Source organism: Triticum aestivum, chromosome 7A (assembly GCF_018294505.1).
Source record: "Triticum aestivum cultivar Chinese Spring chromosome 7A, IWGSC CS RefSeq v2.1, whole genome shotgun sequence".
Classification (NCBI taxonomy): domain Eukaryota; kingdom Viridiplantae; phylum Streptophyta; class Magnoliopsida; order Poales; family Poaceae; genus Triticum; species Triticum aestivum.
Genome location: NC_057812.1, coordinates 25,911,577 through 25,937,556, shown reverse-complemented (window position 1 = coordinate 25,937,556; position 25,980 = coordinate 25,911,577). Strand labels below are relative to the sequence as shown.

Here is a 25,980-nt window from a genome sequence, read left to right as displayed (position 1 = left end):
GCACACGGCTGAAAGATCAAACAGATCAATTGTTGTGTCTCTGGGGTGCCCCCTGCCCCCGTATATAAAGGAGCAAGGGGGGTGCGGCCGGCCTAGAGAGGGGCGCGCCAGGAGGAGTCCTACTCCTACCGGGAGTAGGACCCCCTCCCCTTTTTCCTTGTTTGACTACGAGAGAGAGGGGAAAGAGGTGGAGGACAAGAAGGAAGGGGGGCGCCGCCCCCTTCTCCTTGTCCTATTCGGACTAGGGGGGCGCAGCCCTTGCCCTAGCCGCCTCTCCTCTCTTCCACCAAGGCCCACTAAGGCCCATTAAGTCCCCGGGGGGGGGGGGGGTTCCGGTAACCTCCCGGTACTCCGGTAAAATCCCGATTTCACCCGGAACACTTCCGATATCCAAACATAGGCTTCCAATATATCAATCTTCATGTTTCGACCATTTCGAGACTCCTCGTCATGTCCGTGATCACATCCGGGACTCTGAAAAACCTTCGGTGCATCAAAACATATAAACTCATAATATAACTGTCATCGAAACGTTAAGTGTGCGGACCCTACGGGTTCGAGAACTATGTCGACATGACCGAGACACGTCTCCGGTCAATAACCAATAGCGGAACCTGGATGCTCATATTGGCTCCCACATATTCTACGAAGATCTTTATCGGTCAGACCGCATAACAGCATACGTTGTTCCCTTTATCATCGGTATGTTACTTGCCTGAGATTCGATCGTCGGTATCTCAATACCTAGTTCAATCTCGTTACCGGCAAGTCTCTTTACTCATTCCGTAATACATCATCCCGCAAATAACTCATTAGTAGCAATGCTTGCAAGGCTTAAGTGATGTGCATTGCCGAGAGGGCCCAGAGATACCTCTTCGACAATTGGAGTGACAAATCCTAATCTCGAAATATGCCAACCCAACAAGTACCTTTGGAGACACCTGTAGAGCACCTTTATAATCACCGAGTTATGTTGTGACGTTTGGTAGCACAAAAAGTGTTCCTCCGGTAAACGGGAGTTGCATAATCTCATAGTCATAGGAACATGTATAAGTCATGAAGAAAGCAATAGCAACATACTAAATGATCGTGTGCTAAGCTAACGGAATGGGTCATGCCAATCACATCATTCTCCTAATGATGTGATCCCGTTAATCAAATGACAACCCATGTCAATGGCTAGGAAACTTAACCATCTTTGATCAACGAGCTAGTCAAGTAGAGGCATACTAGTGACACTCTGTTTGTCTATGTATTCACACATGTATTATGTTTCCGGTTAATACAATTCTAGCATGAATAATAAACATTTATCATGATATAAGGAACTAAATAATAACTTTATTATTGCCTCTAGGGCATATTTCCTTCAGTCTCCCACTTGCACTAGAGTCAATAATCTAGATTACACAGTAATGATTCTAACACCCATGGAGCCTTGGTGCTGATCATGTTTTGCTCGTGGAAGAGGCTTAGTCAACGGGTCTGCAACATTCAGATCTGTATGTATCTTGCAAATTTCTATGTCTCCCACCTGGACTAGATCCCGGATGGAATTGAAGCGTCTCTTGATGTGCTTGGTTCTCTTGTGAAATCTGGATTCCTTCGCCAAGGCAATTGCACCAGTATTGTCACAAAAGATTTTCATTGGACCCGATGCACTAGGTATGACACCTAGATCAGATATGAACTCCTTCATCCAGACTCCTTCATTTGCTGCTTCCCAAGCAGCTATGTACTCCGCTTCACACGTAGATCCCGCCACGACGCTTTATTTAGAACTGCACCAACTGACAGCTCCACCGTTCAATGTAAACACGTATCCGGTTTGCGATTTAGAATCGTCCGGATCACTGTCAAAGCTTGCATCAACATAGCCATTTACGATGAGCTCTTTGTCGCCTACATAAACGAGAAACATATCCTTAGTCCTTTTCAGGTATTTCAGGATGTTCTTGACCGCTGTCCAGTGATCCACTCCTGGATTACTTTGGTACCTCCCTGCTAGACTTATAGCAAGGCACACATCAGGTCTGGTACACAGCATTGCATACATGATAGAGCCTATGGCTGAAGCATAGGTAACATCTTTCATTTTCTCTCTATCTTCTGCAGTGGTCGGGCATTGAGTCTTACTCAACTTCACACCTTGTAACACAGGCAAGAACCCTTTCTTTGCTTGATCCATTTTGAACTTCTTCAAAACTTTGTCAAGGTATGTGCTTTTTGAAAGTCCAATTAAGCGTCTTGATCTATCTCTATAGATCTTAATGCCCAATATGTAAGCAGCTTCACCGAGGTCTTTCATTGAAAAACTCTTATTCAAGTATCCCTTTATGCTATCCAGAAATTCTATATCATTTCCAATCAGTAATATGTCATCCACATATAATATCAGAAATGCTACAGAGCTCCCACTCACTTTCTTGTAAATACAGGCTTCTCCAAAAGTCTATACAAAACCAAATGCTTTGATCACACTATCAAAGCATTTATTCCAACTCCGAGAGGCTTGCACCAGTCCATAAATGGATCGCTGGAGCTTGCACACTTTGTTAGCTCCCTTTGGATCGACAAAACCTTCTGGTTGCATTATATACAACTCTTCTTCCAGAAATCCATTCAGGAATGCGGTTTTGACATCCGTTTGCCAAATTTCATAATCATAAAATGCGGCAATTGCTAACATGATTCAGACAGACTTAAGCATCGCTACGGGTGAGAAGGTCTTATCATAGTCAATCCCTTGAACTTGTCGAAAACCTTTCGCAACAAGTCGAGCTTTGTAAACAGTAACATTACCGTCAGCGTCGGTCTTCTTCTTGAAGATCCATTTATTCTCAATTGCTTGCCGATCATTGGGCAAGTCAACCAAAGTCCATACTTTGTTCTCATACATGGATCCCATCTCAGATTTCATGGCCTCAAGCCATTTTGCGGAATCTGGGCTCATCATCGCTTCTTCATAGTTCGTAGGTTCATCATGATCTAGTAACATGACTTCTAGAACAGGATTACCGTACCACTCTGGTGCGGATCTTACTCTGGTTGATCTATGAGGTTCAGTAACAACTTGATCTGAAGTTCCATGATCATCATCATTAAGTTCCTCACTAATTGGTGTAGGTGTCACAGAAACCATTTTTTGTGATGGACTACTTTCCAATAGGGGAGCAGGTATAGTTACCTCATCAAGTTCTACTTTCCTCCCACTTACTTCTTTCGAGAGAAACTCCTTCTCTAGAAAGGATCCATTCTTAGCAACGAATGTCTTGCCTTTGGATCTGTGATAGAAGGTATAACCAACAGTCTCCTTTGGGTATCCTATGAAGACACATTTTTCCGATTTGGGTTCGAGCTTGTCAGGTTGAAGCTTTTCACATAAGCATCACAGCCCAAACTTTAAGAAATGACAACTTTGGTTTCTTGCCAAACCACAGTTCATAAGGCGTCATCTCAACAGATTTTGATGGTTCCCTATTTAACGTGAATGCGGCCGTCTCTAAAGCATAACTCCAAAACGATAGCGGTAAATCAGTAAGAGACATCATAGTTCTCACCATATCTTGTAAAGTATGATTACGACGTTCGGACACACCATTACGCTGTGGTGTTCCGGATGGTGTGAGTTGCTAAACTATTCCGCATTGTTTCAAATATAGACCAAACTCGTAACTCAAATATTCTCCTCCACGATCAGATCATAAAAACTTTATTTTCTTGTTACGATGATTTTCAACTTCACTCTGAATTTTTTTGAACTTTTCAAACGTTTCAGACTTATGCTTCATTAAGTAGATATACCCATATCTGCTTAAATCATCTGTGAAGGTGAGAAAATAACGATATCCGCCACGAGCCTCAACATTCATCGGACCACATACATCTGTATGTATGATTTCCAACAAATCTGTTGCTGTCTCCATAGTTCCGGAGAACGGCGTTTTAGTCATCTTGCCCATGAGGCACGGTTCGCAAGTACCAAGTGATTTATAATCAAGTGGTTCCAAAAGTCCATCAGTATGGAGTTTCTTCATGCGCTTTACACCGATATGACCTAAATGGCAGTGCCACAAATAAGTTGCACTATCATTATCAACTCTGCATCTTTTGGCTTCAACATTATGAATATGTGCATCACTACTATCGAGATTCATCAAAAATAGACCACTCTTCAAGGGTGCATGACCATAAAAGATATTACTCATATAAATAGAACAACCATTATTCTCTGATTTAGATGAATAACAGTCTCGCATCAAAGAAGATCCAGATATAATGTTCATGCTCAACGCTGGCACCAAATAACAATTATTTAGGTCTAAAACTAATCTCGAAGGTAGATGTAGAGGTAGCGTGCTGACCGCGATCACATCGACTTTGGAACCATTTCCCACGCGCATCGTCACCTCGTCCTTGGCCAGTGTTTGCTTAATCCATAGTCCCTGTTTCGAGTTGCAAATATTAGCAACAGAACCAGTATCAAATACCCAAGTGCTATTGTGAGCTCTAGTAAGGTACACATCAATAACATGTATATCACATATACCTTTGTTCACCTTGCCATCCTTCTTATCCGACAAATACTTGGGGCAGTTCCGCTTCCAGTAACCAGTATGCTTTCAGTAGAAGCACTCAGTCTCAGGCTTAGGTCCAGACTTGGGTTTCTTCTCCTGAGAAGCAACTTGCTTGTTGTTCTTCTTGAAGTTGCCCTTCTTCTTCCCTTTGCCCTTTTTCTTGAAACTGGTGGTCTTATTGACCATCAACACTTGATGCTCCTTCTTGATTTCTACCTCCGCTGCCTTTATCATTGTGAAGAGCTCGGGAATCGTCTTATCCATCCCTTGCATATTATAGTTCATCATGAAGCTCTTGTAGCTTGGTGGCAGTGATTGGAGAATTCTGTCAGTGATGCTATCATCCAGAAGATTAACTCCCAGTTGAATCAAGTGATTGCAGTATCCAGACATCTTGAGTATATGCTCACTGACAGAACTATTCTCCTCCATCTTGCAGCTATAGAACTTATTGGAGACTTCATATCTCACAATCCGGGCATTCTTTTGGAATATTAACTTCAACTCCTGGAACATCTCATATGCTCCATGACATTCAAAACGTCGTTAAAGTCCCGGTTCTAAGCCGTAAAGCATGGCACACTGAACTATCGAGTAGTCATCAACACGTGACTGCCAGGCATTCACAATGTCTGCAGTTGCTGGCGCAGGTGGTACACCTAGCGGTGCTTCCAGGACGTAACTATTCTGTGCAGCAATGAGGATAATCCTCAAGTTACGGACCCAGTCCGTGTAATTGCTACCATCATCTTTCAACTTTGCTTTCTCAAGGAACGCATTAAAATTTAACGAAACAACAGCACGGGCCATCTATCTACAATCAACATAGACAAGCAAGATACTATCAGGTACTAAGTTCATGATAAATTTAAGTTCAATTAATCATATTACCTAAGAACTCCCACTTAGAAAGACATCCCTCTAATCTTCTAAGTGATCACGTGATCCAAATCAACTAAACCATAACCGATCATCACGTAAAATGCAGTAGTTTTCAATGGTGAACATCACTATGTTGATCATATCTACTATATGATTCACGCTCGACCTTTCAGTCTCAGTGTTCCGAGGCCATATCTGCATATCCTAGGCTCGTCAAGTTTAACCTGAGTATTCTGCGTGTGCAAAACTGGCTTGCACCCGTTGTAGATGGACGTAGAGCTTATCACACCCGATCATCACGTGGTGTCTGGGCACGACGAACTTTGGCAACGGTGCATACTCAGGGAGAACACTTTTATCTTGAAATTTAGTGAGAGATCATCTTATAATGCTACCGTCAATCAAAGCAAGATAAGATGCATAAAAGATAAACATCGCATGCAATGAATATAAGTGATATGATATGGCCATCATCATCTTGTGCTTGTGATCTCCATCTTCGAAGCACCGTCATGATCACCATCGTCACCGGCGCGACACATTGATCTCCATCGTAGCATCATTGTTGTCTCGCCAATCTTATGCTTCTACGACTATCGCTACCGCTTAGTAATAAAGTAAAGCATTACAGGGCAATTGCATTGCATACAATAAAGCGACAACCATATGGCTCCTGCCAGTTGCCGATAACTCGGTTACAAAACATGATCATCTCATACAATAAAATTTAGCATCATGTCTTGACCATATCACATCACAACATGCCCTGCAAAAACAAGTTAGACGCCCTCTACTTTGTTTGCAAGTTTTACGTGGCTGCTATGGACTTAGCAAGAACCATTCTTACCTACGCATCAAAACCACAATGATAGTTTGTCAAGTTGATGTTGTTTTAACCTTCGCAAGGACTCGGTTCAACTAAAGTTGGAGAAACTGACACCCGCCAGCCACCTATGTGCAAAGCACGTCGGTAGAACCAGTCTCGCGTAAGTGTACGCGTAATGTCGGTTCGGGCCGCTTCATCCAACAATACCGCCGAACCAAAGTATGACATGCTGGTAAGCAGTATGACTTATATTGCCCATAACTCACTTGTGTTCTACTCGTGCATATGATATCTACGCATAAAACCAGGCTCTGATACCACTATTGGGTAACGTAGTAATTTCAAAATTTTCCCTACGCACACGCAAGATCATAGTGATGCATAGCAACGAGAGGGGAGAGTGTTGTCCACGTACCCTCGTAGACCGAAAGCGGAAGCGTTAGCACAACGCGGTTGATGTAGTCGTACGTCTTCACGATCCGACCGATCAAGTACCGAACGCATGGCACCTCCGAGTTCAGCACACGTTCAGCCCGATGATGTCCCTCGAACTCCGATCCAGCCGAGTGTTGAGGGAGAGTTTCGTCAGCACGACGGCGTGGTGATGATGATGATGTTCTACCGACGCAGGGCTTCGCCTAAGCACCACTACAGTATTATCAAGGTGGACTATGGTGGAGGGGGCACTGCACACGGCTAAAAGATCAAACAAATCAATTGTTGTGTCTCTGGGGTGCCCCTGCCCCCGTATATAAAGGAGCAAGGGGGGAGGGTGCGGCCGGCCTAGAGAGGGGCGCGCCAGGAGGAGTCCTACTCCTACCGGGAGTAGGACTCCCCCCTTTTCCTTGTTTGACTAGGAGAGAGAGGGGAAAGAGGTGGATGAGAAGAAGGAAGGGGGGGGGGCGCCGCCCCCTTCTCCTTGTCCTATTCGAACTAGGGGGGAGGGGCCGCGGCCCTTGCCCTGGCCGCCTCTCCTCTCTTCCACCAAGGCCCACTAAGGCCCATTAAGTCCCGGGGGGGGGGGGGGGTCCGGTAACCTCCCGGTACTCCGGTAAAATGTTGCCCATGTATTAAAAAATGGTAAATAAAAATGATGATGCATATAAAACTTTTAATCAAGCATTTGATAGAATGTTGAACAAGTGTTTGAAAACTGTTAATGAAGCATTTGGAAAATGTTAAATGTGTACAGACAAAATGTTCACCATGAATTCAAAATTTTAAATTGCTTTATTTGGAGACAATTAATCAAACATTTAAAAACTCTTTAGAACATATAGAAAAATGTTCACTGTGTATTCAGAAAATGTAAATCTTGTATTTGAAAAAATGTTAATCAAGTATTTCAAAATGATTAAAATGTGTATAGAAAAAATGGTTTATACTAGAAAAATATTAAACGTGCATTATAAAAATGTTGTTGACATATACCAGAAATGTAGAATGAAAACGAAAAGAAATACAGAAAACAAAAAAGAAACAAAATAAATCAAAGTAAAAATAAAAATAAAAATAAAACCGAAGAAACAGATGTAAAAGGAATGAAAAGAAAACAAAAAACAGGAGAAGAAAAAAGTAAAGAAACAAAAGAAACCAAAAAAAAGAAAAGAAACGGAGAAAACTAGAAAAACAAAGGCAAAAAACTAAAATGCGGAGAAAACCGGAGAAGAAACAAAAAAGCAAAGGAGAATAGTAAGATAGAGTTGAACAAGCGAAACGATCGACCGCTCGCAAGCGAACTTCGCCTGGCAGCGATCGAAAAGAAAAATGGGCCGGCCCTGTTGCAACAGGAGACGAGAAAATCTTTCAACAAGAGCTGCTACCATCTCGCTTAATGCGAAACATAGCTCTTGGGATCACAGAGGGGGTCTCACTAGACAGGAAGGGCACAATCGCCTTGTCCCCCCAAAAAATCTTCGGCCCAAATCCAAATATTGATCAAGTAGACAGAATATGGACTCTAGGCGTAAAGCTCAAAGCACTACCAAAGTAAGCGCAGCAGGCCAGTGATAAGTCGATGAATTAAGTAAGAAAACATGATCATGACGTTGGCGTGAGGCGGGAAGGGGAAGGATCGAGAGGGGGTTGTTGGATGGGGAGAGAAAAGAGAGTGGAGACGATGGCTGTTGGGAAGTCAAGAGCGGAGCGGAGACCCAGTTCATGATCCATGGAAGTGACCTGCCGGCAGCAGATACACTTCTCCTTCTTGTCCCTGCTTCAGCTTCGATTGATTATGTACCTCCCTGTCAACTAGCTAGGTGACTGATTTCCAACTTTGGAATCATGTAATCTTTGCTTCTCTATTTGAAGTTCCCGAGCTTTGCTTCACTATCTGCATATCCTTAACTCTTGCTTCTCCTGTCTGTTTCAGTTCTTAGTAATGTCGAGTACCACTCAAAATTTTGGTACAAATTATTTCTATTTAGTTTGAACTTTGAAGTTTAGCTACAGTTTATTCCCTGGTACTGAGTAATTCCGGCTCCTAGTTGTTTGGCCTATTTATTCGTGTCGTTATAGTTGAAAAGAATAATAAAAATAATGATTAATATTTCTTTTAATTTGCTCTTGTATGAGCTTCTCTAAACCTTTACATGTTGCTATTTTACTTCTCTCAATATAGGGATAGCTTTGGTCCCATAAAACTTACTGATATCTAGTCATGCTCTGTATCTGCTTGACGCTACATTATGAGTGAATAATTAACCTTTATAAACAAATAGCTTGCACTTCTTCATTACTCTGTGATGTTGACTATTTCCTTTGTTGTTACCTTTCTGGATAATTTTCTTTTACCTTTGTTGTTAATTACTGTCGATCAATCACTCTGTCCTAGTATCGCTTGGCTTTAAGAATTTGTATAACAACTATACTTCAATCCCTATGGAGAACTTGACATCATGTACTTTACTTCAATCAATTACACCAATGACCATTGTAATTCGTGCCTCCTCTAGCTATTTTTTTATTGAGGTTGGCTGGTCATCCCGTCTTCCTATCTCAAAATACACCCTCGTTCGACGATATGAATTCCTGCTTCTGCAAATCACATGAAACATTGACATGGAAGATTGGATGATGAGATAGCTACTTAAAAAACCCAAGCAGACGAGAATGTCTCATGATTAGAGATAGGAACAATAGAAGAGGAAGGGATTCTGTCAGGGGAAACAAACGAGTTAAGGTAATGTGTACGACTAAAATGGGTTTAATACGAATGTACCAAGCAAGGCGATCTAACAATTAGTCGAGCCATCTGTGACAACATGGATTTGCCTTTCGGGAATGGGAAATGTTAGGGAGACAATGATCTATGGGCCGATGCAACAATTGGCACATGTGAATGTAGGTCGAAATGTTTTGTTGTGTAGAAATGGAAAAAGAGTTGGTCGATCCTGGCCAGAGCATCCAGCTCTAGGCACCCCTAGAGCCTTCGATTAAATTTCCCAGGACTCGTCTGGAGTGGAGGAGTAGAAATATGGTGTTGATAATTTTTGGGATTAATAAGAGAAAGTTAATTTTCCAAAGGAATGGTTGAAGTATGGAGTCTGCATATCTTGGTTTTGTATGGGTGCAGGGAGCTCCATGAATTTTCTTGAAAATTTTCATCTAGGATATAGATGGTTTTGTTTGTAATGGTGAAAGATCAAACCCCAGATTTGACGCTTTGGTGTCTCATTACTGCGGGTTATTAATTTAGTGGGAGGCAACCTTCCCGTCAATAGCGAGTCGTCAGTGGTTACTTCATCAATCTTCAAGCTCTGCTACTTCGACCCGGTCTTCAGTAAAAGTTGTGTAAGTGCCTTGTGTGGTGGTGTTAGTGTGTGCATGTGTGCAACAATGTTGTAATCGGTGTCTCTAAAAAAATGCCCTTTAATAGGAAAAATACTTAATTTCCTGGACGGATATGATCTTGATTTTGGGCCATGTGTGGTGTCATGGGTTGGAGACGGGATGTGTGTAGCCTTAACGACACCCGGTTACCAAATTTTGTTGAACCCAAAAGAAATCCAAACTAAAATACCACCAAAATTAAGAACAACAAATAAAACCAATAAAAACAGAGTGAAAATTGGCGTATTAAAAATACTATCATCCCATAATTTTATATAAATCCATGAACAATATCACAACATTCATAGTTTATTAGCATGTAGACCATACACAAAGCTGACACAACATGTGTTGTTGAACAAAGAGAGTAAATACACTTGACATATAAAGATACATGATACAATCATTTGTTTTGGCCACATTCTTTTTCAAGAAACCCATCATGCCATACTTAGTTATATCTTAATCGTATCGATCACCATTTCCCCTTGAAAAAAATGATTGTAATAAGTGGCAATGTAGTCCTTGACCTTCACTTTTCTGTACAACGCAGGTCTCTTCTCATTGACCAATTGAGGCGATGGCTCGATTTCTCTCTCAGGATCAACAGAGTAGTCTAGAGCCACTGATAGCCTCTCTTTCTTTGCATTTGTGATTACCCTATGCACAGGGCTCTTAAATATCCCATTGCTCATTATCTGTGTCACAAATTTGTAACTACATCAGTCCAAGAGCTTAGAATCTTCTGGCAAAAGCACACAATGTTGACGATTTGGTACTTTGAGATCCCGGACATGTAACTTTTGACTGTTATATTTTGGACACGGTAGAATAGACTTGAATATTTGATATGCTACGATCAGGCTAAGATGTAATTTATACATGGCGTAAATATGTATCATCATTAAACGTATTGAACATCACAATTTTGACCACTGAGAAATGGAAAACTATGTACATCCATAAGGTTCAAATAAATAAATATTACTAACAATAACTATTTCAAGCTAGAAATTATATTTCTATAAGCGTACCTCTATTTGATCTCCTATAAGGATCAACAGTGTCTGAGGTACCACAGGTACATCCCACCAAACTCCATCTTTGAGAACTTGCAGGCCACCGACGCTGTCGTCGACCATTAGGACAGTAACAACGGTTCCATCGGAGTGGGGCTTGAGGCCGAACACGAGCTCTGGCCTTGGACACTCTGGGTAGTAGCTGCATCTGGCGTTAGTAAGAGCCTTCTCCCCAAGCTGGTCCACGAAGTAGTCATCATCGTCAAGCTCCAACAGCTTCCCCATTGCCCGGAGCAGTTCGTCCTTCAATTTCCCACATTTCTTGGTGAACTCGTGCAGAGCATCCCTGCAAACAAAACAATACATGTTTTAATGATCCTTCAACAAACCTTCCTTCCAATAGGAAAATTTGTGTAAGTCGACATCACTCTATGAGATCGGTCACCTGAAGTTTTCAGGATGCTCTGGCCAGAGGGCAATGCGCCGCTCGTCTTCGGGCTCCACCTTGAGGTAGAGGCGGTCGGTCCAGTCCCGGGTCTGGTCCGGCGAGCTCACCCAGTCGTTCCCGTACCCCTCTGACTGGAACTGCTCGCCGCAGATCAGGTTACTGTATCTTTGCTTCTCTTCGAGCGGCTGCCGGAAAAACTCCCTCGACACGGCTCTCATGCTCTCTATCACCGCGGCGTCTACGCCGTGGTTACTGACCTGGAGGAACATACATGTGAAGCGAGGTAGACATGCATGCTTTGATCTTGTTCCGAAATGGTGGTGCACTACCGACTCATTGGAATATTACTTACCATGAAGAGGCCCCAGGACTCGATCGCTGACCGGAGCTTCGCAGCTTCGTCGGCGCTGTCGTCCTTCTGTAGAAGGCGGCCGTGGTCGATGACAGGGACCGGCGCTACAACCGCCGAGGAGAGTTGTTGGTCCTTGTGCGTGCGCACGATGTACGGTGCTGGCACGTCGGGTGTGCCAAGGGCTCCAGCAAGCTCCTGCACTGGCATGGTTCTAGCTGCCCCTGTGCTTCCCATAGTAGCACTTGCACTAGCAAACAGAAGAATCTGGAATGTTGTACATTTATAAAAGACTCAATAACCCTGGGTCCCTTCTTTGCCGATATATAATGAGATGAAAACCTTTTGTGCTATATAAACAAAAAGCTATGTCTTTGTTAACTAATAAGGCCACAATCACGTACTAGGTTGCAAGCGGAGCCGGTTAGAAATCAGGTGCTTAGCCTAGGACCTAGGATCTAGGTATGATTTGCACACAGTTTGCGAGGCAACATTAAAGTTCATGGATTTTCTCATCTACAACTGATGCATGGAACAACTGAGAAAATATTGGAGATCATGGATGATGAACTGTGAAACAAAGTTACCTTTAATCAATTGGAGATACCAGAGATGGAGCTTCGATCAACTGCTGCGGTCACAACTTGCTGCTCTACAACTAGTATGCAGCCTCAGCGTGGAAATGCCACAAGACACAACTTCGCTTATATAGACTATTGGAGCAATACTAGTCAACACATGTTAAGCATTTAACAAAATCAGGGAACGCACTATGGAGAAAAAGAGACCAATGGTGAAAACAACAACATGCAGGGTAGCAGGTTTGGGGCCAATCACTACTGGAAAAACCTTGTTTGCCAAGTGTCGCATCGTTTGCTTGAACACCTCGGCAAACGAGTGTCCCAGACAAAATACTTGTAGAAAATGAAACTAGGCAAACAGGTGCATTGTTGAGTGTTATACTCATCAAACAAAAACTATCGGCAGTAGGCTAGAGTGTTTTTTATAAGACACTCGGCAAACAATTAAAAAGAAATAAAATGCATGTATGCATTTGGATTTTCAATAGAAAACTTTTTAGTTATAAGTTCTTTTTTTGGAGGGAGATAGAAATATATATAAGTAACTAAATATGGATTTTATTTGAATTTACAGTTCAGTTTTTGTAAACATGTAGTTCGAAATTGGGTATTATTTGGTAAATAGCTAGAAATGCAATTCATGACTTAAAATGAGAAAATGGTTCAAAACAAATGCCAAAATTTGGTATTAGTAACACAATGTAACATGTTCAATGTGGGAGAAACTAGGGATGTTTTACTAAAAAAATGTTATATTTAAGACATTTAGTGCATTTCTAGGCATTTAACTCACGTAATTAAAATGTGGACTCCAAGTGGATGAAGAAGTTGGGCAAATTGGCTTGAAAAATTATATTGGTGTTCTTGAGCCTATGCTCAGGCCTTATACAAGAAAAGAAAGTGTAACTCCAAACATCATGGTGTGAAGAGACTCGACCCCCAAACATGGATCTTACTGGTTTTTTAAATTTGAAAAATACCAAACTATGACATGGAACATGTAATGGTACATTTTAAGTGCATAAAAAATTAAGGTTAATCGACGAAAGCAGTAGTCCCTTCGCGTTCAAACCTGACTCGTTCCATCTCAAAACCAAGATTCTTCCTTGAAGATGGTCTGGTTTCTAAGTAGTGTATGCCATAACCTTTTCTAAACTTTCTCAAATTTTGACTACATCCTCTAGAGATCATATAATGAAACCATGCCAAATTTTGACTTCGTTTAAATTTTAAAAATTAAAAAACCAATATGCCTCACGGCCACCTTCTCACCTACGATGACCGTCTATCTCTGTATCGACCCTTCCGCACCGCCATTTTTATTTTCCACCATGTATGACATCCATCCCTAATCTCTCTGACCACTGCTAAGCTCTAAATCTGTCGACACGCTAGTCAACATCAAAGTCTTCTGCACAGCGGAGAGCAGGGAGTACTGGTTGGCAATGGACATGCTACTCATATTATGTCACATATGTTTCGATCGTTGCAACTTAGGGCCGACAATATACACCCTCTTATTTTTGTTGGGGCCATGGATGGTTGAGAGGATAATGGAGAGGTAGATCCCAAAACTATGTGTGTACTGCTGCCTTGGATGACTTTCCTAGTCAGTTCGACACTTTGACGTTGCACATGGTTGACCCCAAAGATGAGATTTCGCTAGCCGTATACTATGTATGTACTATTTGTCAACAACTAGCCGCCGGCCACCAAGAAGAGATCTCGCTATCTATATGCTACTAGATAACAACCGGAGCATTGCTATGGAAATATATAGCATTGAAATTATCACAAATAAAACTAGAATGTATGATAATATAACTGCACCATATACGACGGTGGAAAACCTATACGTAAATGGAGGGCGCATGCATATGCTATATTGCCTTGTGACATTCAAGTTCACTTATTTGTTGCTGAAAAATAAAATAAAAATAATTATGTGGAGGGCTTGCATGTGCTTAATGATGTGTATCGCTTGCATGTATTGTGGAAATTGGAAAATAAAAAGTGAAATGATTTCATGCGCGCTCGATGTTTTATAGCAATGAAATTATGATAAATAAATTCAGAACATATGATAATAATACCACACCATATTCTTACCATGCGGCGGTAGAAAACCTATAGGTAAATCGACAGTTGATGCGTGTCATCTTTCTCTTGTGAGATTCAAGTTTAGTAATTTATTATTGGAAAAACAATTATGTGGAGGGCTTGCATGTGGTTAATGATATGTATATCTTGCATGTTCTAAAAATTGAAAGTGGAAAGTGGAACGATTGCATGTGCGCTTGATGACGTGGAGGGGTTGCATGTCATGGATGGTAGAAAGTGAAAAGTGGATTGGTTGCACGCGTTTAATGATGTAGATTTCTTGCATCTACATTTAAATGGGGTCACATATAGGATTTGTGTTGTCAACAATCGTTGACCACCAAAAAGAGACCCCACCATATGTATACTAGTCGATGATACCTTGTGTGTCACTACCGAAATCAATTGTAATATATTTCAATATGATTTGATTGTGTGGAATATAAATATTTAGATTAATAATGCATGCACCAAAATTCATAATACATATGACTTATTATAGTTGATTATGTATAGTTCTAAAATATTTATTGAATATAAGTAGAATTATAGGATGATAAATGTTTTCCATGCATGGTTGCATGCAGTGGTGGATTTCCTTCCATGCATGGTTGCATGTTGAAGTGGTCTTATCCCATTCATAATTGTATGATGATGTGGCATGCGTGCATATTGAGATAAATAAGTAAGTAGTTGGAATCGCTCTCTTAATTAGGTATATAGGATTTGTGTTGTCAATAGGAGTTCTCTGTATACAATTGTTAGTAATATGCCATGCCTTATTGGTTAATTAAATGTCATGCACATTTTATTGTCCTAGTGCTAAGATAAAGACTTTTGTAATTTATAATAGGTAGTCAGCCAGGTTAGCTTGTTGTTAAAGGCACATTTGTATGTACCCTTGATCCCAAAACTTGCTTTAGAGACATGAGGTCGTCGCTGGTCCTTAATTTTCTAGTACCAACACAACCGCTCAGAAACAACCGCGTACACCCTTTCTATGAACACCTGAACGAACATCATAGCCCTACGAGCACATCCACGAGAATGAGTGTAGATGTTGAGATTGACATATTCATCACAGGTGCCTCGTAGTCGATGGAAACATTGTCTCGCATGGAATTAACATCGCTAGAATGCCTGGCATAAATTTGAAAAAGCTAAGCACATGTGCCAAGTCTATAACTTGAACTCGGATGGACTGGCATAAGAAACATGACCTCAGAGCTACGCTCAGTGCCAGCCAGGATGAAGTTGTTTAGAGCCAAATCAGGTATGAAACACATACATGTACTGGACTTGCCGTTAATTAGGGAAGGGCACCACTTTTTTTATTCATCACAGTAAAAACCATCAGATAATGTACACCACTTCAAAAAGCAATACGGTGTTCTAATGGTTAGTTGTTGAGTCTTGTTCCTAATATCCCTGTTTATCACAAGTTCCTCACAAACAAGGCGTAATTTCGCTCCTCTTCTTGAAAGCACAAATCCAATGTGACACGACACAAAGATATTGTGCCGACGTACGTTTTCTTTTCTTAAAGGAGGTCAGTCCTCTCCATTAGTCAGTGCAAACAACCATCTTTAGAAAAATACTGTAGCAAATGTTGTACTCCCTCCAGGGAGTAAAAGTTTCACAGGAAAAAAGGTTCCAAGAACAACCGTCCGATAAAAAGATTACATGGCTCGTTCACAAATCCTAAGCCTGTTAGAAGGTATCACACCAACGTGTTCGTGCACAATTCCCAATGAGAAGAGTGGGAGGTGAGACTTTTTGCTTACTTAGAACAGAGGGAATGGGTATTCTTCTAGCCAAACTAACTAAAATTAACTGGTCGTACGCTTTCCTTAACAGACTAAATCTCTTGAATAATTATGTGCAATATTGTATCTGTCAACAGTATGACCTCTATAGTGGTGTTGACATTGTAGTTTCCTGTTAATCCTGAACTCTACCATTTAGTTTGCATTGCATGTATGATTAATTGATTCTGAACGAGAAACACATTCCTCGTGCGGGGTAAGCAGCCAGGCCGTCGTCTCATGTATAGTCGCGTTCAAGGTAACTAGCGGAAGAGTTACGTGTCAAATTAGAGCTTACAAGAGCCGCCGACTGCTGGAAGAGTTGCGTGTCAAATCAGAGCTTAGATTTTTCAACTATAATGTCCCTATCATCTTCTGCTCATCAACTAACTACGCTGTTCGACGGTAGCTTCCGAACGTGCTGTTTTTGGTGCCTTTATCGTTTTCGCACCTGATCATTACTATACAATAGTACTATGCTTTCTATTTCGCGTCAATATACTGACCAGTGTATATAGATTCTGTCTCACGTCAAATCTGATAAAACGTGACCAAATTGATTATACAAAAATCAACCTCTACATTACTAGGGAAAAATACATATAAGATTATATTTCATGATGTATCTTGTAATATTGATTGGAATTTTTTTAATTTATTAGAACGCCCTAACATCGTTCGTATAAACCACAACCTGCATGCCCGGCCGATCTCCATGCATGCAAATGAGAGTTCACGTTCATACACGGCTTAGTAACAGATCGTTTTTAGGTCTTGCTAGCTAATGGTGACCAGGAGGTGACGGCTTCTTCAGCTCTCGAGCCGCCTAAGACCTTTTAAGAAAATGTCTGAGTCAAATAGCAATGACTAGAAGCAAAAAGAGAAAGAAAAAAACAGTTATTAAATGCAGTAATTCTTCTTTATTCTTCCAACTGATTACAATTAAACTTGGCACAATCTATTTTTCCAAATTTGTGTGCCCGGTTCGTTGTTGGTGAAGTTGGGACAAGCAGCGGCGTTGGGAATATATTTTCTTTGCTTTCCACATGTCGATGTGCTTCCATGGAGGGGTGTGGAGGAGTAAGAGGACAGTGTCAATCGCCATGCATTAGGTATAGTATGATTAGCATTTGCACACGACTGCACACTAGTAGAAAACGGAGTTTTAGCGCCGGTTCGTAAGGGCCTTTAGCGCCGGTTCCATAACCGGCACTAAAGGGTGGGCACTAAAGCCCCCCCCCCCCTTTAGTACCGGTTCGGCACGAACCGGCGAGCTCGCGCCCATTTTTTTTGAAATTTTTGAAAAAAAAATTGATTTTTTTATTTTTAATTTTTTTGAATTATTTGATGATTTAGTCTCTAATCACCTCTCTTAACTGCTCAAGTGTGGATCACTCATTCCAAATCATCTAACTTCCCAACCGGTCACCCATCCCTCTCACTACTCTAGCCCGAGCACGCTTAACTTTCGGGTTCTATTCTCCTTCGTTTCCGAGTCTGCACTTGTTGTTTTCCTGACAATAGTAAGATGTCAATCCTATTAACCCTCAGGAGTTTAGCTTGAGCATGAAGTCACACATTTCACCGTTTGAGTTTGAAACTATTATTCTAAAAAACGGTAATTATTTAGTAACGCTAATATTTCTTGAATAAATTTGACCATAGTTTGAACACAGTTTGACCATAGTTTGACCAGATTTGACCAAAATTCAAAAAATTGAAATAATTATTTAGTAACACTAATATTCTTGAATAATTATGTAGTAACATTAATACTTCTTGAATAAGTAGTTTGACCAGATTTAACCAAAATTTTTTAAAAAAACTAAAATTTGACCATATCTTTTTTTCCTTTTGGAATTTGAGGATTCTAAAAAATTCCAAACAGGCCGTAGGCCGTTTCCATCGGGTGCGGATTTTCGTGCTGAATTTTTTAAAAAAGTTATAGTCGTTTTACATTTTGCCTACACTTTTTGCAAAACATGTCCAAATTGTAGTTTTCAAATTTTCCTAACTAGTAGATGTAGTAATATAACTACCTCTCGAAGGATTTTATTTTTTGAAATTTTTATCATTTTCTTTTGATTTTTTCAGAACTGAAATGGCGACACACCGGGGGGGGGGGGGGGGGGTTAGAGTTTGAAAATTACCCTATAGTGTCGGTTTGTGTCACAAACCGGTACTATATGTCAGACCCCTTTAGTACTGGTTCATGGCACGAACCGGTACAAAGGTTAGACCTTTAGTACCGGTTCATGCCACGAACCGGTACTAAAGGTGATCGTGGGGCCCCGGCCTGACGCCAGCCTGCCACCACCCCTTTAGTACCGGTTCGTGGCACGAACCGGTACTAAAGGTTCAACACGAACCGGCATTAATGCAAATCCGTTCGAACCGGCACTAATGGTACCATTAGTACCGGGCCAAAATCAAACCGGCACTAATGTGCTTCACGTTTGACCCTTTTTCTACTAGTGGCAGTGTCCTGGGGAGGACGGTGTTGGGCGTGTTTTTGTTTCCCAACTACGCCTTCATATGATGAAGCTGAGCCAGATATGCCTCCTTTAGGGAACTTTGGATGTTTTTGTATCCCTCCTCCATTTTGCCAGAGTTTAGATTATCGCCTGGCCTTCCTGGGTGATAGCTTCTCCAAAACAGCGGTCTTCACATATTGCTGTCGTCGTTTTCTTCAGTTACATCCAGAAGTTTCTAGATGTTGCTCCTACAAACTCCTAGATATCCAAGGTCGCTCCGGTAAGACGAAGGCCCAGAGGCGGCAACGAGCTATGCTCACGGCGCACCGTTGCCGGATGCAGAAGGAAGTTGCCATTTATTTCTTCCTGGACATGCCGATGATTTCTTATTATTGCACAAAAAATTTTGTAAAGGCTATTTTGATTTAATTTATGGTCTTCGGATTTTCTGCAAAAAAAAGCATACAAGGGTACCACAACAGATTGCAACATCAACCGTTTCCTACACTGTCCATTGCTCTCAGCATCCCTGAAGGCCAGTAGTTGTTGAGAGGCAATGAGGGTCTTAGTCATGTACGACCGAGGACCTGGCATGGCGTGCCTGCACAGTGCAACAAATTCGGGAGAGCATGACCGGGAGTTTATAAACCTGACCAACACTTGGCCTGGATAGCATTTTCCTATTTCACGAGCCAATTTGTGTTTTATTCATTCTTTCTTCTATTCTTGTTTTTGTTTTCGGTTTCTTTAAAGTTATTTTCCTCTATCCCCTCTTCTCTTTTCTTCTCCTTATTCTATTTCTTTATATTAATTGTTCCTTTTATTTACGTTTTCATTGTTTATTTTATATTTAATTTTTTAGTGAAATTAATATTTTTCTGTGGCACATGACATTTATTTCAAATCATTAACATCTCTATGGAATTATACGAACTGTTTCCTTGATAGACACTAACACTTGTTGGAAACACATGCACATTTGCATATTAATAGGAAACATATGTATGGCACTAAGTATTTTGTGATCCTATGGGATATTTTCCGCTAGTAAAATAAACATTTCATTTTTTGCACGGAAAAAATAAACATTTAATTACTCTAGAAAAACAAATTTACTAACCATATTAATATATTTTCATAACTCTTAAAAGTGGTTTTACATGCATGCTCTTGTTAAACTGATTTGGGAAAGTATCTTTTCTTTTTAACAATTATAATATATATTTTATAAAAACACATATGTTAATGGACTATGCAAGTGGATGACCTACTTAATTTGGCCCTTGGTGACTCCCTCTCAAGGTGGATGGGGTGTAACATGAAGGCACAATTGCTATTGCTTACTGCGATACGTAGCGAGTGACAGCCAGCATGATTTCCAGCATGGGCCTAGGACCATTAGCGTGTGGCGCTAGAAGGTTATTTCTGTGGTAATTTCATTTCCAGTGGAGCCTATTCGTTCTGGATGTTTTTCGTCCTAGCCTGACGTGGGGTTTCCATTCCTGTGCTTCAGATGGTGTTTTTCTGGAAATCTTTTTTTTCTATGATTTTCTTTCTATTTTTTTACTTGTACTTCTTCATCTTTCAATTTTTTAGAAAAATATATATGATATTTTATACTCCCACAGTCCCGTATACAAGATGGATATTTTTTACATACAAGCTAGACATTATTTCAATACACACTATTTCAAAATGTGTGTTACATAATTTTTTCGTACAAGATGAAGACTTTTTAATACAAGTTGAACTATATTTTACAAAAAGATTAATATTTCAAAAACACTCCATGACCATTTTAAAAATCAAAGCTGAACTTTACTGAACATTTTCCATATACATCTTTAAAAAATTAACGACCCAAATTAACGACACATTTTTGAACAATGGTTAAATAATAGGCAAGTGGTTTTCAATAAAAGCTGAGCATTATTTGAATACATGGTGAACATTTTTAAACATAGAGAATCAAAGTTGTTCAAATAATTCTTAACACTATTTTATAGAACCAATTTTTTTAATATTAATCATTTTGTAATCACATGATAGTGTTGTCAAAAATATTTACGTTTTCCTTATAAGAAGGAAAAAATGAATGATCATATTAAAATAAAAAGCACATACGTTAATGGGTCTGACAACATTGGAATTCATGAAGCGAGCTATTCTCCACGACACATTATTGATTGCAACATGCAATACATAGCATGCAGCAACATGAATTAAGTCTAGTCTATGCTTGGATGATAGGACCTCCTATATCTCGCCAATTGCAAGACTGAACGTTGTGTTGCCTCGAGCGCCACAAAATGGACCAGCCTATAATACCATAGGCTATCTATTTTTATTTCCTTGCCCTCAAAAAAATCTATTTTTATTTCCTACCTGCTTCTAACTTCTTCTTCTTCTTCTTCTTCTTCTTCTTCTTCTTCTTCTTCTTCTTCTTCTTCTTCTTCTTCTCCTTCTTCTTCTTCTTCTTCTTCTTCTTCTTCTTCTTCTTCTTCTTTATATTTCCATTTTAAATGTAATAAAAAAATATGGAACGTGTTAGAAGAGTTATTATATAATATATAAAAAAATTAGTTTTCAATTATTCATCATATGTATAAAAATGTTTCATTATGTGATTAGTTATTTTTATCATGTATTTAACCAATTATTACTGTATTTATCAAAAAATTCAATAATGTACTTAAAATAAAAGAAATTTGTCTACTAAAAAATGTTCCCAACATTTTTGTGGAATGTTCATGACACTTTAAAAAATAAGTTCAAGCAATTTCTAAAAGATATTTTTACCATTTAAAAAATTGTATGTGATGAACATTTTGGTAATGCATGAGGAACATTTCTAAGAACTTGATGGAAATAAATTATTAAATGATATTTTTATAAACGATGAACATATTGGAAAACATGACGAATTTTTTCTTATCACACCACAATCATTTTATTCTATGTGATGAACATTTTTTTTAGACATGAGTATTCTTTTATAATAACACGATGATCGGATTTTTAATACACGCTGAAGATTTGTTTTAACATAGTACAAGCATTTTCTTAACACACTAAGAATTTTTTTAATACATGAGGTACCTAATGTAAATGCTTCACGAACAATTTTTTAACACACTAAGAACTTCTTAATACAAGATGTAACTTTATAAAAAACATGAATTGTTTTTTATTCATATGAGTAATAATGATTTAATGCGTAATGAGAATTTCTCTAATACACGTTGAATCTATTTTGGAAAAAAATCAGGCATTTAAAAAAGAATATTCATGTAATTCAAAATGTGTTCACGCATTTGAAACAAAATATTAATTTATTTATAACAACTATATATATTTGAAATTTAGTTTACATATAAACAATAGTAAGATAACAGGAAAATAAAAGAGGAAAAACAAAACCATAAGAATGAATTTGTATACATGGTGAATAAATTTTATAGGCGCTGAATATTTTGTAAACAATCAATGAACTTCTTTAAAGTATTTTTTGCGGAAAACTTCTTTAAAGTAAGGCATAAATTTTACGAAGAATGTTTAAAAAATTCAAGTACATGATGAATCTCTAGAAATACCCTATGAACATCTTTGAATGACACTATGAACATAAAAAGAACCACAAGAAAAAGGAAATGAAACAAAAAAAGGAAGAAATGAAGGGAAAAGGAATGGTAAAAACTGAAAAGTGAAACAAATATAGAAAATAACTTTAAAGTACTAGGTATTGTAGAAGCAAGTCATGCAAGAGAAAAACCGAGCAAATTCCACCTAAGGCAAGAGTACTAGAAAAAAACCGTGACACTAGGGTAACTAAGGAAATAAAACTGATGTGCGCTCCGGCACACTAATGAGCGCATAAAGCAAGCGCGAGTTAGACCTTGCAGTAGGTGATGCATAGCATTTGCAAATTAGGGAGGCCATTTTCACGTTTAACTAAAATACACTGATTTTGTAATAAATTGGTTCCATAATACTGCTGAAATATGCCCCGACCAACCAATTACGTTTATCACATACCACAAACCAGGTAAACAAAATCACAAATGTTCATGAATACAATAAGTCTATGAAACAGGAATAGCAACAAAAAGAGAAAAGAAATCAAATAAGGAAAAAGAGAAAATTACCTGATACCACTAGCACTCTAGTAGAAGGAAGTCTAGCACTCTAGTAGAAGGGAGTCATGCAAGAGGGAAAAAACCCAGCAAACTCCACTCGAGTCAAGCGTACCGGCCAAAAAAAAAACCGTTTACTTTAGGGTACCTAGGAAAGGAAAACCGTTTTGGGCTGAGGCCGAGTAGAAAACGCATCAAGGCAAGCAAGAGTTCGAACTCGTAGTGGGCAATATATATAGAACTTGCAAATTATGAAGGCCGTTTTCACGTTACACAACAACTAAAATACATTGCCCTGAAAAAACAACTAAAATACTTCGGATTTCGTAATAAATCCGATCCATAATCAAGCTGAAATTTGTCTCGGCCAACGAAATTTGTTCCTCACATACCATAAACCTGGTAAGAATACGGTAAGTCTAAGCCAGAGGCTCACATGTTCACAAATTCATGCACCACAAGCTGCACCAGAGTTCACAAGAGACATGGTTTGGCGCTGTGTAAAGCTTACAGCATTTTCTCTGATTTATGGGTCTCCTTCAATGACAGGTTACAACACATGCATAAAAGCCTGGAGCTCGTGCCATCCCACGAACTCATCCTGGTAGCTACCCTACCTCTACTACGCTACGAGAACGAGATACAGCGGCCAAGCACACGATGCATGGCTCTTTAATTCACTAGCAAGACAACTAAAGCAAACGTACGGCAACGGGATTATGCCGTCGAACACTAACAGCCGCCACGGCGGAAGCCGACACCCCCAGCGGCGACGTCGTAGAGCACCTCGTGCGTCTGCTGCTGCACGTTGCCGATGAAGCCGAGAGCCAGGTCCGAGGAGGTGGCCGTGAAGGCGAGGCATCCCCCGAGCATCACGGCCGGCGGGTCGAGCACCACCACGGCGCCGCCGCCGAACACCAGGGACACGGCGGGCACCCTCACGTTGGTCAGCCCCAGGAAGTCGTAGCAGGTGTCCAGGGTCCCCGTGGCCCCGCTCCTCGGGTACGCCCTCATGGCGCTCCTGAAGGCCCGGCGCAGCGCGCGGTATGCGGTGGGGGGCAGCTGCGTGATGACGGCGCTCGAGTCCATGACCGCCCCGGCGGAGAAGACCACCGGCTGGATCCTGAGCCGGCGCCCCGCCACGACGATGCCCTGGAGCCGCACAAGGTACAGGCTCGGGTTGATGGCGCTCCTGACAAGTGGCGTGGTGGCGAACACGGTCGTGGAGTTGGTCGTCACTGGCCCGCCGATGGAGAGGAAGCCGGAGGCGCTGGCCGGCGGGACGCAGTAGGAGAAGGCATTGCCCAGGGAGCGGGCCGTCTGGGCGAGGAGCGACTGGGCGCCGCCACCGAGGGACATGGTCCCGGCGGTGAGGTCGCTGAACTTGCCGCGCACGGCGTGGCTGCACCCGAACCGGAAGTTGCGGACGGTGGTGCTGCCGCTGATGGTGAGCGTGTCGGTCATGTACGTCCCGGCGGTGGCGCGGTCGTCGCTGTACTCGATGAGGTACCGGCACTCGGCGTTGGCGGACGTGTTGGAGCAGCCGTTGCCGTAGGGGCCGAGGGAGCGGCAGGCGGGCGAGCTGCAGCGGACGGCCGCGGCGGTGCTCGACGTGCTGGGGTCGAACAAGGGGTCCCGCTGCGGGTAGCACTGGGGGATGGGGCAGGGGGCGCACTGGATCCACGGCACGTCCACGGTCGTGTCGATGGCCATGGTCTGCTGGGACGCGACCGTGGGGTCGCCGTCGGCGTCGATCCGCGCCGAGCTGCCGGAGCCGGAGCCCACCTCGAAGGGCGAACGGAGACTGAAGTCCGTCTGATACATCTCCACGTGCGGCTTGGCTGGGTTGAGCACGTCCTCCGCCCCGCCGCTGGCCTTCCTCCGGACATACTCTGTGCGAACCTGGTCCCACCGGAGCATCTCCAGCAAGGACGGCACCGGTACCCTGCCGGCGGACGGCGAGCAGGGGCCGAACGGACGGTGCAGCGGCACCCACGTACCCTCGGCCGATGGAGCCACTGCATGCAAAGAAAAAACAAACACGCATGGGTTAGCCATGAAACCTATGGAGCCACTGCATGGACATTGATCGATTTGCATGCATGAATGCGTGTACGTTACGAACCCTTGAGGCCGGAGCAGAAGGATTTGGGCTCCAAGTGGCTGCTCGCCACCACATGGTAGCGCTGGCGACCTGCTCCGGCGCCATGGGCAACCGAGGTACTAATGGACAAGAGGAGGATGACGACGAGGGAGCACATTATGGCTTCTTGGTAGCTAGCTCCAGAACACTACGTTGAAAATGTTGTTCCGATTTGGCTCTATATATAGATGATTGGTGCTCTCAACATGTAAGGGGAGAGTGTGTTGCATACCACATCGCGTGAGCGAGGACGACTAGCTTTTTTTCTCGATAAAAGGGCCACATGGCCCCCATTTTCATTAAGAAAATAGAAGTCTAGATACAACCATCACACCACTTTTTTCCATCAGACTTGATGCATCACCTCATCAACTGATAAGCAACCTACATCCTAGACATATAACCATATCTATAGGATGCCAAATCACCCACTACCGGAGAGAGAACAGACTTTTAAACATCTTTTACAATTTGCACATCAGCCAAAACAATAGGCCTAACATACTACAGAATCACCCAATTTCAGGTAGACACAAAACCCAGTCTTAGAGCAGAAGGATTCTACCCATATGTTCTTCTGTAGACTTCATTTTCTACCCGAGATAGCCTCTTGGAAACCTCCCTAAGCATTTTTTGCACACCTTTTCTCTGTAGAATCATCCATGAATCCAACAAAGAACACAGGGTAAATATTACATTGATAGGATTTTAAAGGAAAACACGTTGAAAACAGGATTTGTTCCTTGTTTTCCAAATTGTCCATATCAAAGCAGCAGCACCAATAGAAACAATAGCCCTATCCTTTCCAGAAT

The 25,980-nt window shown here is 41.3% G+C and overlaps 2 protein-coding genes across 2 annotated transcripts; both read right to left on the bottom strand.

Moving 5' to 3' along the window:
* Positions 1-10,571: 10,571 nt before the first annotated feature.
* On the bottom strand, positions 10,572-12,169 carry LOC123147543 (flavonol synthase/flavanone 3-hydroxylase-like). Its single transcript, XM_044566813.1, has 4 exons — positions 11,936-12,169; positions 11,581-11,840; positions 11,151-11,481; positions 10,572-10,814 (listed from the first exon to the last, which is right to left on the bottom strand). Exons 1-4 carry the CDS (start codon positions 12,167-12,169, stop codon positions 10,572-10,574), a joined length of 1,068 nt encoding a protein of 355 aa, XP_044422748.1.
* Positions 12,170-23,514: 11,345 nt separating this feature from the next.
* LOC123151635 (aspartyl protease family protein At5g10770) lies at positions 23,515-25,357 on the bottom strand. The gene is made up of 2 exons (XM_044571315.1): positions 25,151-25,357; positions 23,515-25,043 (listed from the first exon to the last, which is right to left on the bottom strand). Exons 1-2 carry the CDS (start codon positions 25,284-25,286, stop codon positions 23,758-23,760), a joined length of 1,422 nt encoding a protein of 473 aa, XP_044427250.1. The 5' UTR covers positions 25,287-25,357; the 3' UTR covers positions 23,515-23,757.
* Between the last annotated feature and the right edge of the window lie 623 nt (positions 25,358-25,980).